General features: G+C 39.9%; 3 protein-coding genes across 3 annotated transcripts; 2 read left to right on the top strand and 1 right to left on the bottom strand.

The window, feature by feature from the left end:
• Positions 1 to 251: 251 nt before the first annotated feature.
• Positions 252 to 2,611, bottom strand: LOC103419598 (mitochondrial pyruvate carrier 4). Its single transcript, XM_008357698.4, has 5 exons — positions 2,212 to 2,611; positions 1,533 to 1,631; positions 1,359 to 1,411; positions 672 to 745; positions 252 to 593 (listed from the first exon to the last, which is right to left on the bottom strand). The coding sequence occupies exons 1-5, from the start codon at positions 2,264 to 2,266 to the stop codon at positions 548 to 550; spliced, it is 327 nt and encodes a 108-aa protein (XP_008355920.1). The 5' UTR covers positions 2,267 to 2,611; the 3' UTR covers positions 252 to 547.
• On the top strand, positions 2,473 to 5,356 carry LOC103434447 (probable carboxylesterase SOBER1-like). Its single transcript, XM_008372804.4, has 6 exons — positions 2,473 to 2,987; positions 3,823 to 3,875; positions 4,198 to 4,321; positions 4,425 to 4,546; positions 4,862 to 4,969; positions 5,070 to 5,356. Exons 1-6 carry the CDS (start codon positions 2,720 to 2,722, stop codon positions 5,157 to 5,159), a joined length of 765 nt encoding a protein of 254 aa, XP_008371026.2. The 5' UTR covers positions 2,473 to 2,719; the 3' UTR covers positions 5,160 to 5,356.
• Positions 5,357 to 6,939: 1,583 nt separating this feature from the next.
• On the top strand, positions 6,940 to 10,655 carry LOC103434446 (uncharacterized). Its single transcript, XM_029103361.2, has 2 exons — positions 6,940 to 7,835; positions 10,077 to 10,655. Exon 1 carries the CDS (start codon positions 7,103 to 7,105, stop codon positions 7,766 to 7,768), a length of 666 nt encoding a protein of 221 aa, XP_028959194.1. The 5' UTR covers positions 6,940 to 7,102; the 3' UTR covers positions 7,769 to 7,835; positions 10,077 to 10,655.
• Positions 10,656 to 19,003: the final 8,348 nt, after the last annotated feature.

Raw genomic sequence — 19,003 nt, 5'->3', positions numbered from 1 at the left:
TATCCATGCGAATTCATCGAGATGTTGCATGGGTGGAAATTGAGTTTCATCATGCCTGATTTTCCATTTATACACTCTGCGATTAGTTAACTTTCCATGAAATTGTGTGAGATCGATCATTTTCATACAGCTACTCTCTTCCTTCCGGCCGGAAAATTCTGCAGAACCTGGGAAGTTGGGGGAGGGAGTATGAAATGCTTATATTTAGACGTAAGCACTGCAAATCAAAATATTGTCGAAGAGTGTCGAAGAGAGTTGGAGGTAACATTTATTAGTGAATTTGGTGGGAATTTTTGGCTGTTCAACTGTCCACAGAGGTACAAATACCCCTTACCGCATCAAACTCAACTGTCCAAATCCCTCCATGAAGGCAAATCGTACATTTGCCCGTAAGATATCAGATTCAATACAAATATTGTCCAAATCCCTCGAGGAAGGCAAATCAAACATTTGCGCGTAAAAAATCAAATTCAATACAAAGAGAAGGGAAGGAGGCAACATGAGCCTTGGCAGCCATGACAAGATGCGGTTGGCACAATTTTCGTCATCATTCTTCGGCAACTGCTGCCTCTTTCTCGGAGAAATAGTCATGCCTGGAAAGTAGAAGATTGTGTCATGATGAACACGCGCTTAAATATTCAACCAAGCAAATATCATTACATTGAACTTACCGTATTTTACGACTGAGTTGGTAGAGGCCTGTCCCTGCCATTGCTACGTTCACGCTAAAAAGATTCCAGTTCTTCTGCAATCGCGAATCACAGAACGCTAAACTCAAAATCCAGCAGAAAATCCATTCGGGAAAGCTCCAATACACAGAATCAAGAACAAAACCAAAAGACTAATCCTTAATGCAAGCACAGTCACTCATCTGTTACCCACAACCAAGCACCTTTTTATGTTCTATTTCCACATCAAAGTACATCCATGACTCTTTTGTTCTTGTGACGAATATTATGTATCTACGGTTTTGGAGCTCACAAGTTAACCGAAAGCAGGTCTATCACCTAATGAAACCTAACATCCAATTCTCGAACCTCTCTCTCCTTGGAAAGTAAAAAGTTTCATATTCACAACTACAAATTAACACATGAATCATTTGAAGGAAACCTAAATTAAACCACACAGAGTACATGCCAAATCCACAAAAGATACGTTCCTAGTTCATATGATCTACAAAATTTGAGAGTAAAAGCACAAGCTGTATATGAATTTATCATATAAGCCATCCAACAATTGCCTGAGTTATGTACAAAATTCACAGAAAAACAGCTGTTTGACACTTCCTGAATCGATCAACTATCATCGATATTCTGATGTTCTAGGGTAGGAACATTATGTCAATTAGTTCAACTTACCGGAGTTATGACAGTGCTATAACGTGACCAAACAACTCCAGTGCACGCAACCGCTGGGTACAAAACAAAAGCGGGAAATATTAATTTGAGGGGACTCGATCTGCATCTTACAAAGATTGAATACAGTTACAGCACCACTTGGTTATAAAACATGAAACAACAACATATACGAACCTATTTGCTGAGGATATGAAAGGTTTTCGGGTGGTTTGGCGAAGTCAGCAACATTAGCTATGCTAATTCCCCATTTAAATGTGGGAGCCCAAAAGTGAACTGCAATACAACATTAGTTAACTTAATTACCACATATCACTACCCTTCACAGCAAATAGCATTATACTAAATAATCCGTTTGTCATACCACAAAACAAACAATTCAATAAGAAAAATCTTTGGGGTGCTTTTGCCTACCTCTTGAACACGAGAAAATTTTCAAATGTGCTGAGAACACGGCCCGGTACACCAAGTCACCCGTTTGTAATTTATGACGCTTGGTGTACCGGCCTAGAGTTTGAATTCATTTTATCATTGGTTTAGAATATCACATTGTTCGAAAGCACCTTAATTTTTCAAAAATAAAACAAATTTTCAGTGCACTTGATCAAAGAATAAGTGGAAACGATTCAAAAATTCAAACTTGAACATATTGGTCTAAAGAACCAAATACTTTTCCAAATTTCCAACTTCTAATTTGTAGGAAAATGCTCAAATTGTGTCTTTATCCAACGCAGCAGATCTAAATCTTGCTAGACAGTAAAAATTTAAAAAAATAGAAAAAAAATGCAAAAATTCGAATAAAAATATACGGAGAACAAGATAATTCGGATGTGAAATCGGAGAGAGTGGGACTCACTGGTTTTAGGACCGGCCGGGTGATTCCACAGCGCTTGGAGCTTTGAAGCCGCCATGCTTTATTCTCTCTCTAGCTTTCTGCAGCTCGCTCAGGTCAGAGAGAGACCAACAAGATCTGTTCTGTTCTGTTCGACCGTGTGTTTTGAGATGGCCAATAGTGTTCCGCCACGTGCGCAATTAAAGGGGGGCTGATCTAACGAAAGATGCTCGGTAACACACTAGCAATTTTTGTTCTTACCGTTAAAACTTAAAATTTTCAGATTTTTTTTTCATTAATTTTTCTCGTAAATAAAAATTATTAAAATGAAATTCGGCATTAGTAATCACATCCGCTTGAAAATTTACTTCTCTATAAACGTAAGCTTAGGGTTGTTGAAAAGGAACATGTGAAAAACATGAAAGGGCATAAGGTAAATCAATACATTTTGAGGGGTAATTTAAGTCATTTGACATCGAATTCCCCCAAATTGGCGAAAGCTCTAAAGCTCGTCCGCGGACGATGATCGAGCATGAAGCTTATCGTTATAGCAAAGCCAATTGTTCTGTTTATAGTGACCGTGAGTAGCACCGTCTTGTTCATACTACTCTCCCGACCGTCAAATCAATCTTCTCCGAGACCAGCGTCAATGGCGGCTCGGAGCTTCGTTCTCTGGCTTCATGGGTTGGGCGATTCAGGCCCAGCCAACGAGCCCATCAAGTCCCTCTTCACTTCCCCTGAGTTCCGGAACACCAAATGGTCCTTCCCAACTGCTCCGTCGACCCCAGTCTCTTGCAACTGTGAGTTTACATTTTCACTCGGACAATTTTGGCATGCTTCCTTTCTACATGCATTGGATTTGTTTGTGTATGGCTAATTTGATTTGGGTTGTGCTTTAATTTTCATGGGTTTTTAATCAAAATTGGTACTTTTACTTTATTTATATGCAATTAAGGGTCTTGATTAGTTGCTTGACATGGGTTCGGAGGATTGTTATGGGAAGCTATTGACTTGTTAAATGATCAAATGCGTTTTGTTTTATTGGTTTCACAAAGCGTGAATTTAAACTGCATGGTTTATGAGAAGGGGGTTTGGACTTGGGTTCCAGGGGGCGGGTACGCTTCACTGACTAACTGGCCTAACCTACATTTGCAATGAAATGCTTGTTGGCCAGGATGAGCTTGAAGGGTCCTTGATATTTGACACTGCAAAGAATTGGTTAGAAATATTAGACTTCTGTTTAAATTTCGACTAGTCGTCGTCTAGAATGGATACAATTTGTATTGCTTACGAGAGAAACTAGTTGTTTCGTGCTGCAAATTGTTGAAAGTACATTGAAATGAGTGCTCAGAACCATAGATGAAGAGGGAAAAGATCACTTGAGTCAGTTTGTCATCAGTACTTAAGTTCCATTGCTTTTAGTTTGAAGTTTCAAAATAAAGCTGAGAGATTTACAGTCAATGTTGAAACTGCGGATATCTCTCTCTTCTTTTTTTGTCATTGAAGGCATGCTGGGACTTTAATGTTGCAGAGATTTCCTTGTGTTAATTAAGACTTTATGAAGAGCATAATTTGTTTTAAGCAAGTAAGTATGATGTAATAGCATTCCTCATGCTGATATGCTTGTTCTTGTAGATGGTGCTGTGATGCCTTCATGGTTTGACATCCACGAAATTCCTATGACCTCTGTAAGTTATGGTTACATTTCTTCTCATATTTTTTTATTTCTTCTAAATCTGCTTGATCATTGGTAGCACCTAGCATGTGCCTAGACAGTATTATAATCTTGATCTTACTCTCCACCCTTATTCTTAAAGTCAAATTAGTGGTCATTAGGCGATAATGCCATCAGTCTCTCTAAATTTATTTTTTCTACCGCTTAAATCTTTATCTTTGAATCTGTGTTATGTATTCCATTGGATAGTGTTATGGAATTGTCTCTTTGCTCCTTGATCATAACATTGCTTATACTATGTTGTTTACTGAAGACCGCGTTGTTACGTATTTCAGAATTCTCCAAGAGAAGAAGCTGGCCTGCTTAAAGCAGTTCAGAATGTGCATAAGATGATAGACAAGGAGATAGAAGCTGGCACAAATCCTAGTAATGTCTTTGTGTGTGGATTCAGTCAAGGAGGTTGGTCTCTTTCTTTATGCACTCAGACTTACACACTGCTAGAAACACTTGTGCGATTGATTTCTTTACTGCTGGTAACTTGCAAATACAATATATTTATCAGGTGCCTTGACATTGGCAAGTGTTCTGCTATACCCTAAAACTCTAGGAGGAGGTGCAGTGTTTAGTGGATGGCTTCCTTTCAATTCATCTATGGTGGAACAAATAAAACCAGAAGCGAAAAGGGTACTTTTCAGAAATTTTTCATGATTAGCATCCGTTATTGTGCTTCAATAATTTATGTCTTGTCATTCTAAGAATTCGAACTTGAAATTGCATTTCCATATATTGTCGTGATACCATCATCGCCATCATCCTTGACTTTGTCCCATATATTTGATATCTAATATATGCGCTGTCCTCTCTCCTATTAATCGAACTTTCCCAATAAATCTAATTTTGTGGTGTCAATGTTAAATTTGGTTGAAACGAACTGGTGGTTTGATGTTCATTTTCACGTGATTCAACAATCTGATTACGTATACCTGAATACATGTGCAGACGCCTATTTTGTGGTCTCATGGGATAGCCGACAATATGGTATTGTTTGAAGCTGGACAAGCAGGTCCCCCTTTCCTCGAACAAGCTGGTGTAAGCTGCGAGTTTAAGGTAATAATACGCAAGCAACACAACACAACACAACACTCATCAAATGAACGCTACTCCACTTTTATTCAACTCCTTCATTTCATCCGTTTCTAACTTGCAGGCTTATCCTGGTCTTGGACATTCAATAACCACTGAGGAGCTCAAGCACCTGGAATCATGGATCAAAACTCGTCTACAAAGTTCTTCTTGATGGTTTGCAGGAATGTGACCTTTGATCCGATTATAGTCATAGGTCCTTGGTGTTGAATCGTTATGAACGTGCGAAATTCAAAACTCGCGGCTATACTCCGACTCATATTTGATCATTGTGGCTTGTGTAAAATTTGCCTTGTCTCGAATTGGATTCGGGTGAGACTTGAATACAATAGTAAGTGGCTCTCGTGTGAACTTTCTTTCACTCATCTTCCTATTGTTCCCAATGGTCTTCGTGCATCGCTCATCAGGCTGCTGCCATTTGAAGATTATAAAATTTCTATTCGAAGTTTTTAGAATTTTCAGATCTTACTCAAATTTTCAAAAAACAAGACACATTGTCCGTTTGTGGATTTTAAACACACTTGTAGTTGTATGTTTTCAATTTACAAGTCAACAAAATATAGCCCAAATTGCACGTTATTATTATTAGAAAACGAAATCGTATCCGAAAGATGACATCCTACTTGCAGTGCCATATTATTCAATCATCTATTAAATTGAAACTCCCTTTGACTCATTCTAAGGAGATGTATTCAATTGAGATTTTAGGGGATTTTAATTCTTTTAATGAATCTACGCGTATTCAATCAGGATTTTAAGTGATTCTCTGAAATTTAATGTGTATTCAATTAAGATTTTAAGATAGTTTGTTAAAATCTTTAGAAATCCGGGTGTATTCAATTAGAATTTTAAAGAAGTTTATAACATTTCAGGTGTATTCAATTAGAATTTGAATTTAAAGAATTTGGAAAAATTGTAGAATTAGAGGGAATTGGAGATATTTTGTAGTGTATTTTAAGCATCCACAAATCTCACCTCTCCCCATGAGATTTTGAGGGAATTGAATCAAAATTTTATATGGAATCTCTACAAATCAATAAATTGCATGGTATTTTTATTTTTTTTGAATCGTAAAATTGCATGGTCTTTAAAATACACTACACCTTGGCTTGTAATAACACCGGAAAAATGTACTAAAGATGTCACTGCTGCGGTATTTTAAACTTATCACACTCTAATATGTAATTAACTTTTGTACGCAACATGATTAATTTAGATAAGATCGCATTTGCATTCTCATCGCATCTTTTCCATTATCATTGTAGATACGGCCAAGATCAAGGCTCTAGTACAATACTACACATTGTCATGTCATGTGTAACGAAGCACGATTCATTTTGCAGAGCAAGGCAATGACATTTATGTTGGATGAAAGTTGTTATTGATGTCGCACCGCAGAAATAAGGCTAAGGGCTGGTTTGGTATTGCTGTGCTTTGAAAAAAAGCTGCTGTGAGAATAAGCGGCTGTGAAATAAAGCCAGTAGAGTGTTTGGTAAACTTTTTTATGAAAGTGCTTTTGGAAAAAAAATCAGGATGATAGTGTGTCTTTTCATTAAAGGAGCACTGTAGCTCCGTGTGCTTTGAAAAAACTGGTTTTTTTTCAAAGCAGCAAATAGCAGCTTCAGCTTTTCCTTTGATTTTCAGCTTATTCTCACAGCAGCTTCCAAAATAAGCCTTTTTTTTCAGTTTACCAAACACAAAAATGACCCTCAGTTTTTTTTCACAGTGACTTTTTTTAAAATCACCTCAATCCCAAACGGGACCTAAGCTTGGACTGAGAAAGTCCTACCAAGTTGCCAACCCTTACTTAAGAAGAGAGAGCGATTAATCATATTAAGTTGGTCCCACCACATCACAATCGTCCAAGCAATCCTATTCAGTATTAACTCACTCTGATGAGGCTGCGAGTACAGATACATGTCTGTAGTCCCGCGTCTCATGTGAACATTACCCCAATCAGAACTCAAACTTTCTTAATCTCATTACATCACTGGATCACCAACCCCAATGCCTCTCTATCTCTCTCTCTCTCTCTCTCTCTCTCTCTCTCTCTAAACCTCAATCTTCATCGCCAATTGTTTCAGCAACAATTGAACCATGAAGAAGCTCTACCGAAGGGGCACGGTTCATCCGTCACCGCCAATCATATCAGACCACCTGGCCTTCCTTCCCGCCACCATCCTCACCCTGGCGTCGGCTCTGTCACCCGAGGATAGAGAAGTTCTGGCTTACCTCATCTCCTGTTCTAACAGCTCCGTTAACTTATCCTCTTCCTCCTCGTACGCTGCTCCACGTAAAAAGACAACCACCGCCGCCTCCAAAAAGACGGCAGCAGCAAAGGGCGTCATCGGCGGCGGTGGGGTCGGCGGGGACCACCCGGCTAGGTTTAACTGCAACTGCTTCAGGTGCTACACGAGTTACTGGGTCAGATGGGACGAGTCGCCGAATCGCCAACTCATCCACGAGATCATCGATGCTTTCGAAGATGAGCTGCTGACTGAGAGCAAAGGATTTTCATCAAAGAGTAGTAGGAAAGAGAGGAGGAACAAGAGTAGGGTTAATAATGGCTCGGGTGAATTGAAGCGGTCAGAGTTGAGTGTGAAAAAGAAGGAGCTGGCTCAGTCTCACACGGCGGACCAAGAGGCCGGTGGCGGTGGCGGTGGCGGTGGCGGAGAGGTTGACGAGGAAGACTCGGAAAAAGGGTCAGTGAGAAGGTTTGTGGGCTTTCTTGGAGAGAGAATATGGGGTGTGTGGAGTCAATAAGTATTAGGTTAAGATGTTTCCTCCCCTGAAGACGGCAATTAAGCTGCAATATGGCTTAATTAATGAGGTGGGTTTTAGCTAATTCCATCTTCTTCATCTTCATGTTCAAGGAAAAGACTACTTTATTTCTTTTTTGTGGGTTGTCCGTAAATTACCCTCTCAAGTTCATGTAAAAAGAAAATGGGTAATTAAATTTTGATTTTTTGAGTCATGATCACAACTTAGTTTAGTTTTATCATTGCGGTTTAGTGCTTCATTAACAATTTATGACTGTTAAAAATGTGTGTACATATATAATGTGCTTTTAATTAGATAGTAATACTAGTTGGATGACTGATGGACCATGTTTAATGCTAATTTAGGAGTAATGTCAGAGAGATTAAATTTTTTAAAACAAATTACGTCTTACTAATAAGAAATAAACACGTTAATCGAAATTTAATTAATAATCTAATCATTTCTAGTTACATCGTTTAGTTTGTAAATTTAATTTAAAAAATTTGATCTTCTTAACATTTCTCTTTTCTTGAGGAGAAAAGGCCAAAAATGGAACCAAAAAAATACAAGAGATATGAAGGAAAAAGGAAAAGTGCTGGAAATACTTTTGTGAGTTTGTGTGGCATGCATGGGATGGGTGGCTCTTTCTCTTTAGTTTATCTTTTGACTGTTTAATTTCCACCTAAGGTTTTGACTGCACAAGTAGAACTGTGGAATTAGAAAGCTGGTTTGTTTGTGTTGCAAAAATGTCGAACAATCCATCGTTTGTCGTCTTTTTCATTTTGGTCGTAAAACCGTCGATTGTGTCTAAGTGAGTATCTGTGGCAAATTATTGCCAAATTCACTGTGAACTGGATGAGTGTTTTACAAAAATATCACTGTAACGATATACTAAATCAATCATATCATACTACATTTCACTTCAATTTTTATGTGTAACTATATATGCATGATTGTCTAGCAATATATACACGAAAACTCCTTCGGTTTTGCACGTAATAATGCCGGAAAATGTGATAGGTTTATGCACTATGTAATAATACTTTAGGTACATTACTTTGTATAAATAAAACTAATTAAAATCAAAATTTTAGTAGTTTGAACTAAATCAAACAATAAATTCGCAATAAAATATAGTATCGTTATCATTTATAGAAGAACGTGAAACTTCTAAACTATTGAAAAATGTTAGTGCTAGTGACTTTTGAGTACTTTAGTTGAATAGAAAAGAATATAGAGGCATTGAGATATGAAATATCCTGAGAAGGGATGGAGAGTGTCGCCGCTGTCGCACTTGACAAGGTTGGCACTCGGCATTCGGCAACACAAAAGTAAATAAAGGATTCGTTTAAAGCAAGGATCCAAAACCCAAAAGAACGTCCAAAACCTCTTTTCGTTGTTCCCCAAGGCTATAGATTCTTTCCTAGGACCAAGGCTAATAAATAAGGCATACCAATTCTTTTCTTCTTATTTACTCTTTGCGCAATACACAATAACATTTTAAAATTTATATAACTGACTTTGCTTAATGAGATAAGACTTGATTGTATTGTTACACCTTTTAATAAGAGATTTTTTTAATATGCCCAAAGCATAGGGTGATATGCCATACGTCATAGTACAAGTGGAAGGATTTTTTTTTTTTTCGTGTACTCATCTATTTGTATGATGATATATGACATATTTACACATATTATGAGCTCACTAAAAAAAGGTCTCTTCTTTCCAACATCCACCATAGTATATTAAAGTCACTAGTAAATATGTTTAGAATTTTCCTTCACCTTGTGTATACTTTATATGGTGCATGCTCAAACTCTTCATAGTCTACTTTAAGATTACTATATGTAAAAAAAGCCCAATTGATGCTCATTGTTTAATAATATAAATTAGAAAAAGAAAATTGGTGGTCTTTCTTTTTTTTGGGTTGGTGGTGATTCACTTGAGTTGAATTGGATTCATCCTTTTGAGGGATCGCTTAAAACGACGGGGAAAAAGGTAGGGGAGAGTTGCAGTTCACCAAACGTAAAGAAAGAGGTCATCCATCACTTGTGTGGATTAGTTTTGTTAATTCCTTTCCACTTAAAAATATAATATGAAGATGCAATATTACCCGAAAAACCTAGCTATTAAAAAGCTTCGTTTAACCAAACTAGGGCAAGTCAAAAGACAGATCATGTTTTTGTTGGTAACTTGTGGAAATATTCCGAGTGAAAGTGGGACTTTTAACAGCGTAATTAAACAAGAAACTCGCTCTGTTGAAGTGTAAGCCCTAACTTTTTTTTTTTTTTTTTTTTTTTGAACAAACCAGGCAACAAAGCCAACAAAAACAAAAAAGCCTACCAGGAAGCTAACACCACAAAGGCACAGCGAAGAACAAGCGATGAAAAGGGATACAACCAGAAGACGCTTAAAACAAAATGAGCGTCGTCCTTAACACCGTCACAACAAAATCAATGAGGACAAGGAAGATCATCCTTATTCAACACATGAACCAGAGAAGTTGGGGGTCTGTCAATCCAAACCCGATCACCCAATTCTGGAAAACCACGCGACGCAAGAAAATCGGCCGCCAGATTGGCTGATCTTGGCACCCAAGACCCTAACTTTATACCGTTGCACCTAATACCAATTAGGAAACCAACACACGAGACACTTGTAAGCATATATATACACCACGTACGTACAGCATTGATGAGCACCAGATCTTTGACAACTCCTTGGAAAAATGAGTTCCATAACCCTACCTAATTCTTGTCCTTTTTTTCAATATCTTGTACGCCCACTAATAGACTAGAGAGATTCTTTTATCCCGTGTTTATATGTTTGTAATCAGAATCAATTTATATAATTGAATTTTAATTACAAGATATTTTTTTTCTTTTCTTAACTTTGAGGAATCAAAACGCATATGAGGTCTACGCAAATTTAGGAATCAAACTCCTCTTTTTGGAGAATTTGTACTCTCTTGCGATGGAGGGATTTGAAGTCCGAGACATGAGGTGAATTGGAGGATCTCTTTTACCAATTATGCCCTCACTTGATTTTAATCTATTATTCCAACACTACCCTTCATTCCATAAAAGACTCCCAACTCCCGATGTTGCTCATTACTAAAAATTAATAGAAGATTAATATATGTTTTCTATTAATTAGACTATAAAATAATTTATTATTTACAAAAAAAAAAGTTATAAAAATAATTTAGTAATTATAAAATAATTTATTGAAATATGTAGGTAAAAATGAATAAAACTAATCGAAGTTTTATTATTTATGGATAATAATTAATTAGTATATAAAACAATTGAAAAACAATAAGAACATAAAAATAATGTATTTAGAATAAGGGCATTTTAATAATCACATTAGTTTTCATTTCGATTCAGTTGAATTAGTAAAGATTTTATACGAAATTAGTACCATTCCTACTCGAGTTCTATAATATTACGAATTAGTAAGAACTAGTGTAACCATCATGCTTAATACACAAAAATTATAATAAATGGAACAATATAGTTAATGTTAAAATATAAATACATATACATAGAGAACAAGAGGGGGACAATTGGCTCAACTCTCACTACCCTCATCACATATCCCCGACAGTTTAGCTTATCATATAGTCAGTTTGCATGCATCTACGTATCATCACCGTACACGTAGCACTGGAAAACCTAGGAAGTGCATGATTCCCGCGCTTTTAGACGGTCTTGATTGATTATTAAACCCATGCATGCCTACATGTTCTCCATTAGGATGGCCACTATACTCGGTTAAGTCTCTAATTAAACTGGCAAAGCATTAGTTGAGGAGGGAGAGGATCCTAGGATTTTCGACCGATATTATTTGTGTTTAAACTAAGTGGGTTGGTAGTAAGGCAAAGGATCTAGAAAACTCAGGGTTTAAACTTTGGTATTCGGGCACAAATAGAACGAGAAACGGTGTTGGCATCATCGTGGACAAGACCTTGGTACAAGATGTTGTAGATGTCAAGAGAGTAGGAGATAGAATCATGGCAATCAAGATTGTAATAGGACAAGAACTTATCAATGTGATTAGTGCGTACGCACCTCAAGTAGGGTTGGATACGAGTTCGAATGAGAAATTTTGGGAAGACCTTGGAGACTTGGTGCAAGGAATTGCTCAGACGGAGAAGTTATTTATAGGAGGAGATTTAAATGGACACGTGGGCAGGGAGACAGGCAACTATGGAGGTTTTCATGGTGGCCATGGTTTTGGGGAGAGAAACGAGGATGGGGAAGCCATCTTGGATTTTGCAATGGCATATGATCTCTTCTTAGCCAACACCTTCTTTAAGAAGAGAGAAGAACATGTGATCACCTACAAGAGTGGGTCGTCAAAAACACAAATAGATTTTCTTCTAATGAGGAAAGGGGATCGTATAACTTGTAAGGATTGCAAAGTTATACCAGGAGAGAGCGTGGCTAATCAACATCGCTTATTGGTGATGGATTTACATATCAAAAGAGTAAGACAAAAGAACAAGACTTGGAAGTGCCCAAGGACTAGATGGTGGAATCTAAAAGAAGAAAAACAAGCCATTTTCAAAGAGAAGGTAATCACCCAATGTGTGTGGGATAGAGAGGGGGAAGCTAGCCAAATGTGGGATTCCATGGCTAGTTGTATCCGAAAAGTAGCAAAAGAGGTATTAGGAGAGTCCAAGGGCTTTGCCCCACACCAAAAGGAATCTTGGTGGTGGAATGAGGAGGTACAAACAAAGGTGAAGGCTAAGAAGGAATGTTGTAAAGCCTTATACAAGGAGAGGACCGATGAAAATGGTGAAAGGTATAGAAAAGCGAAGCAAGAGGCGAAGAAAGCTGTCAGAGAAGCTAAGTTAGCGGCTTACGACGATATGTATAAACGACTAGATACCAAAGAAGGAGAGTTGGATATCTATAAACTATCTAGAGCAAGGGAAAAGAAGACAAGGGACCTAAACCAAGTGAGGTGCATCAAGGATGAGGATGGAAAGGTTCTTGCTACAGAGAACGCGGTTAAAGACAGATGGAGAGGTTATTTTCATAATCTTTTCAATGAAGGACATGAAATGAGTGCTTCTTTAGGGGAGTTGAGTAACTCAGAAGAGTGTAGAAACTACTCTTTTTATCGTCGAATCCGGAAGGAAGAAGTGGTTGTAGCTTTGAAGAAGATGAAGCATAAAAAAGCAATAGGCCCAGACGATATACCAATCGAAGCGTGGAAACTTTTGGGAGAGACAGGTATAACATGGCTCACTGACCTTTTCAATAGGATTTTGAAAACGAAGAAGATGCCAAATGAGTGGCGAACGAGCACTTTGGTGCCTATCTACAAGAATAAGGGCGACGTACAAAATTGCATGAACTATAGGGGTATTAAGCTAATGAGTCATACAATGAAGCTCTGGGAGAGAGTCATTGAGCATAGATTGAGGCAAGAGACACGGGTTTCGGACAACCAATTCGGGTTCATGCCAGGGCGCTCAACCATGGAGGCAATCTATCTCTTACGAAGATTGATGGAAAGATATAGAGATGGGAAAAAGGATTTACACATGGTCTTTATAGATTTGGAAAAAGCGTATGATAGGGTCCCAAGAGACATTCTTTGGAGGATTTTAGAGAAGAAAGGAGTACGAGTAGCATATATCCAAGCTATAAAGGATATGTATGAAGGAGCAAAGACTGCCGTAAGAACTCATGAAGGACAAACCGAAAGCTTTCCCATAACTGTAGGATTACATCAAGGCTCATTCTTAAGTCCTTACCTTTTTGCGTTGGTAATGGATGAGTTAACAGGACATATTCAAGATGATATTCCTTGGTGTATGCTTTTCGCAGACGATATAGTGTTGATAGATGAAACTCAGGAAGGGGTAAATGCAAAGCTTAATCTTTGGAGAGAAGTGTTGGAATCTAAAGGTCTTCGCCTAAGCCGATCAAAGACAGAATATATGGAGTGCAAGTTCAGTGCAAATGGAGGCCAAAACGAGTTAGGGGTGAGGATCGGAGATCAAGAAATACCAAAGAGCGACCGTTTTCGTTACCTAGGATCTATCTTGCAAAAGAACGGAGAATTAGATGGAGATCTCAACCATAGAATACAAGCTGGATGGATGAAGTGGAAGAGTGCATCCGGCGTGTTATGTGACCGCCGTATGCCACTGAAGCTCAAGGGAAAATTTTATAGGACGGCAATAAGGCCGGCGATGCTGTATGGCACAGAATGTTGGGCGGTGAAACATCAACACGTACACAAAATGGGTGTAGCGGAGATGAGGATGCTTCGTTGGATGTGTGGGCACACGAGAAAGGATAAGATTAGGAATGAGGATATCCGGGGTAAAGTAGGAGTAGCCGAAATTGAAGGAAAGATGAGAGAAAATCGGTTACGGTGGTTTGGACATGTGCAAAGAAGGCCTACTGACGCTCCGATTAGAAGATGCGACTATGGGACAGAGGTTCAGGGCCGAAGGGGTAGAGGAAGACCTAGGAAAACTTTGGAAGAGACTCTAAGAAAAGACTTAGAGTACTTGGATCTAACGAAGGACATGACACAGGATCGAGCACAATGACGTTCTAAGATTCATATAGCCGATCCCATTCAGTGACTTGGATTTTCCAAGTCTCCAACCGAGAAGTTTTCCTCACTCGGAAAATTAAGAGAACACTACCCCAACCTACATGCTCCACTCAGAAAGCTTCAACATACAAGCTTCAACAAAAGAAAATTCAAAGAACTTAGCGAAGAAGGCTTTGGTGTTTTTAACACAGTACGTTGAAATGAAGGAAAGCTTATTTATTGATATCCCCAATAAGCTACAAATATGTACATATACATGAGTCAAAATAAACACACAAGAGGGAGCCTTCATAAAGGTTGCTTAGGAGAAGTCTCAGCAGTCGGTAGAGCCCCAGAAAGAGAAGGCACCGGAGGGGGATCATTTGGAGCCTCAGTACTGGACAGAACCCTAGAAGGAGGAGGCATCAGAGGTTGATCATTTGGAGCTTCATTACGCGGTACAGCCCCAGAAGACGAAGGCAATAAATGCCTTTGGAACAAACCCACAAATCTCTGATGATCAAGTAAAACCTGACCATCAGTTTCCTTCATCTGGTCAAGCTTCCTCTTCATGTTTGTAGCATAGTCATGTGCGAGCCGGTGCAACTGTTTATTCTCATGCTTGAGCCCTCTAATCTCCTGTTTGAGACTCATCACTTCAGCCGCCAATGATTCAACTTGGCGGGTTCGAGCAAATAGGCGTTGAGCCATATTAGACACAGAACCTGCACACTGAACACTGAGAGCCAGCGAATCCTTAACAGCTAACTCATCAGACCGTTTGGAAAGTAGTCTGTTATCTTTGGGAGTGAGAAGGTTCCTGGACACCACCGCAGCGGTCATATCATTCTTCATCACGGAATCCCCAACGGTAAGAGGACCAGTAGGGGAGACGAAGGATGGGCGCCATATGTTGTCTGGAGAAGGCGGGGCTGCCTCTTCAACAAGGTTCAAGTCAAAACGACGGTCGGAGGGGCCAGACATTTTCAAAGTTGTTGAAGAGAGAAGAGGTCGGACAAATCAAGATCTTAGAAGTGCAAGAATGAAGCTTCTACTGGTGGAGATTCAAGTGTGCTTTGGAACTTAATGCCAGCCCCTATAAAAATCTGCACTCGACGGAGCTTCAGAAATCGAAGAGGCGCCTGCTCAGAAATCGAAGAGGCGTTTGCTTTCTCAAAAGCTGGGCTGCTTAGAGATCACGAGGGCTGATCTCAGAAATCGAAGAGGCGTTTTCTTTCTCAAAAGTTGGGCTGCTCAAAGACCACGAAGGCCGATCTCAGAAATCGAAGAGGTGCTCGCTTTCTCAAAAGCTGGGCTACCCAGAGACTACGAGGGCCGATCTCAGAAATCGAAGAGGCACCTACTTTTCCAGCCTTGTCAGCACCTGTCACACGCACACTCAGCTGTGCGGAAATTATGGGCATTCTGTCGAAGACTTCTGGGGAAGTAGAAAACACATGAATCTTACTGTTCAATCACCCACTTCCCACACGCAACAATAGCTCATGGGTACCACAGATAACTTTGCCAAAGTTGAGCACGTGAAGCTTGCAGCTCCCACTACATCGCTCTGACCAAGAAGGGTAAAAGAATAGCAAAGAAACAGCACTAACAAAGTTTAGACCCATAAATTTTGAAGGTCTAGCTACCATATTATTACCCACAAGGGTAAAGGAACAGTACCACTGCTGGATAATTGGAAAGTCCCTGTGTGTCAACCTCTGTGCTTCGTGGCAAGGTAGACTAGAAAACATGCCCAACCTTTACTCACATTCGAGAAAACACTCCCAATAAGATTGCTTGCTCCAAAATCGAAGAGGCACCGTCCTCCGAATCTCGAGAGCCAGACTCCCAACATGACTACTTTCTTAAAAATCGAAGAGAGGGTAAAGGAACAGTACCATTGCTGGATAATTGGAAAGTTCCTGTGTGTCAACCTCTGTGCTTCGTGGCAAGGTAGACTAGCAAACATGCCCAACCTTTACTCACATTCGAGAAAACACTCCCAACAAGATTGCTTGCTCCAAAATCGAAGAGGCACCGCCCTCCGAATCTCGAGAGCCAGACTCCCAACATGATTACTTTCTCAAAAATCGAAGAGACTGCTCCCCGAATCTTCGAGAGCCAGACCCCCAGCATGATTGCTTTCTTAAAAATCGATGAGGCATCGTTCTCCGAATCAATCGAAGAGGCGCTCGCTTTCTCAAAAGCTGGGCTGCTCAGAGACCACGAGGACCGATCTCAGAAATCGAAGAGGCACCTACTTTTCTAGCCTTGTCAGCACCTGTCACACGCACACTCAGCTTTGCAGAAATTATGGGCATTCTGTCGAAGACTTCTGGTGAAGTAGAAAGCACATGAATCTTACTGTTCAATCACCCACTTCCCACACGCAACAATAGCTCATGGGTACCACAGATAACTTTGCCAAAGTTCTCTGCCAAAGTTGAGCACGTGAAGCTTGCAGCTCCCACTACATCGCTCTGACCAAGAAAGGTAAAAGAATAGCAAAGAAACAGCACTAACAAAGTTTAGACACATAAATTTTGAAGGTCTAGCTACCATATTATTACCCACAAGGGTAAAGGAACAGTACCACTGCTGGATAATTGGAAAGTCCCTGTGTGTCAACCTCTGTGCTTCGTGGCAAGGTAGACTAGCAAACATGCCCAACCTTTACTCACATTCGAGAAAACACTCCCAACAAGATTGCTTGCTCCAAAATCGAAGAGGCACCGTCCTCCGAATCTCGAGAGCCAGACTCCCAACATGACTACTTTCTCAAAATCGAAGAGAGGGTAAAGGAACAGTACCATTGCTGGATAATTGGAAAGTCCCTGTGTGTCAACCTTTGTGCTTCGTGGCAAGGTAGACTAGCAAACATGCCCAACCTTTACTCACATTCGAGACAACACTCCCAACAAGATTGCTTGCTCCAAAATCGAAGAGGCACCGCCCTCCGAATCTCGAGAGCCAGACTCCCAACATGATTACTTCCTCAAAAATCGAAGAGACACTGCTCTCCGAATCTCGAGAGCCAGACCCCCAGCATGATTGCTTTCTCAAAAATCGAAGAGGCATCGTTCTCCGAATCTCGAGAGCCAGATACCACAGACCACTTTTTTCAAAGTGCTCTGACAGAGTTAAAACATGTGAAACTGGCAGCTCCCACTACCGTGCTATGACCAAGCAGGGTAAAGGAATAGCATTACTACTTGTTGTTAGGGAGACTCCTATATATGTCGACCTCCATTCCCCAACGGACAGGCAGACCTGCAAAAATGCTCAACCCTTCATCATATCTGAGAGGGCACTCCCAACGAAGCCTTTCGAAATATTCAGCTTTCTTTCCCCCCGATAATACCTCTGCAAACAAGCTATACTAGAGCAAGAATATCTCATATCATCAGGGTTAAAAGCAAGAGTATCCCATATCATGCTTTTTCCCTGTCTTTTCCTTTGGCCTTGTTTTTACCTGCAAGACAAGGAGAAAGAGAGCAATCAGTCAGCACTTGGAATCAAGCTTCCAGCCAGGAACTGACTGCCTGGAACCCCTTACCTGATTACTTACCTGGCATTGCTCTCGAGTACTCATCTTCAACATCTTATGTTTCTAGGGAAGATTCCGCATCTGCTTGAGGAACAGATAGGGCAAGTGCGAAGGATACAAGGAAGCATGTGGAGACAAGCGTAACAGCACACGTGCCGATACATCCATTACTCTGTCAAAAGCAAAAGTATCCCATATCAGCAGGGTGGAACGTACTCTAGATTTGATGGACTTGTTTTGACCCTCAAATTCTCCAGTCGGCCTTATACTCTGGAGGAAACCAGAAAACCCTTCAGCTCAGTTCAAGAATAAGCCTGTGGAAAGTTACTTCTTCAAAAGCAAAAGTATCTCATATCATCTCTTCTCATTTTTCTTCTCTTTATCCTTCATGCTGCTGCAAGATGGGGAGAAGGTGAACAATCAGTCGGAGCTCTGATTACTTACCTTGTCTGTCACCTCTTTCAGCAGACCCCCTAGCTCGGCGACTTGGGGGACTCCTACTACATGGTTTGTATCGCGCTTGACCAAGCCTGAAACTACAAGTAAGCTTCAAGTGAAATTGATACATTACCTTGTGCATCTCCACCAGTTAAAGATACCACCCCTGGATGGAGGAAGAGTACTTCCAGAGAAGATGCCACATCTACCTATGAGACAGATAAGGCAAGTCAAGACGACACCACACTCCGATACTTAGAAGTTTCGTGATTACGAGATCATTCTCCCATAATATTTCCTAATGTCATTTGTAATAAATCATTCACTTGTACTCACTAAAGGAGAGCTTGAACCTATGTACTTGTGTAAACCCTTCACAATTAATGAGAACTCTTATATTCCGTGGACGTAGCCAATCTGGGTGAACCACGTACATCTTGTGTTTGTTTTCCTATCTCTATCCATTTATATACTTATCCACACTAATGACCGGAGCAATCTAGCGAAGATCACAAAAAGCGACCGTTTTCGCTACCTAGGATCTATCTTGCAAGAGAACGGAGAATTAGATGGAGATCTCAACCATAGAATACGAGCTGGATGGATGAAGTGTAAGAGTGCATCCGGCGTGTTGTGTGACCGTCGTAGGCCACTAAAACTCAAGGGAAAATTTTATAGGACGGCAA

The sequence above is a fragment of the Malus domestica genome, chromosome 05, assembly GCF_042453785.1.
Source record: "Malus domestica chromosome 05, GDT2T_hap1".
Taxonomy (NCBI): Eukaryota; Viridiplantae; Streptophyta; class Magnoliopsida; order Rosales; family Rosaceae; genus Malus; species Malus domestica.
This window is presented reverse-complemented; position numbering and strand designations above follow the sequence as displayed.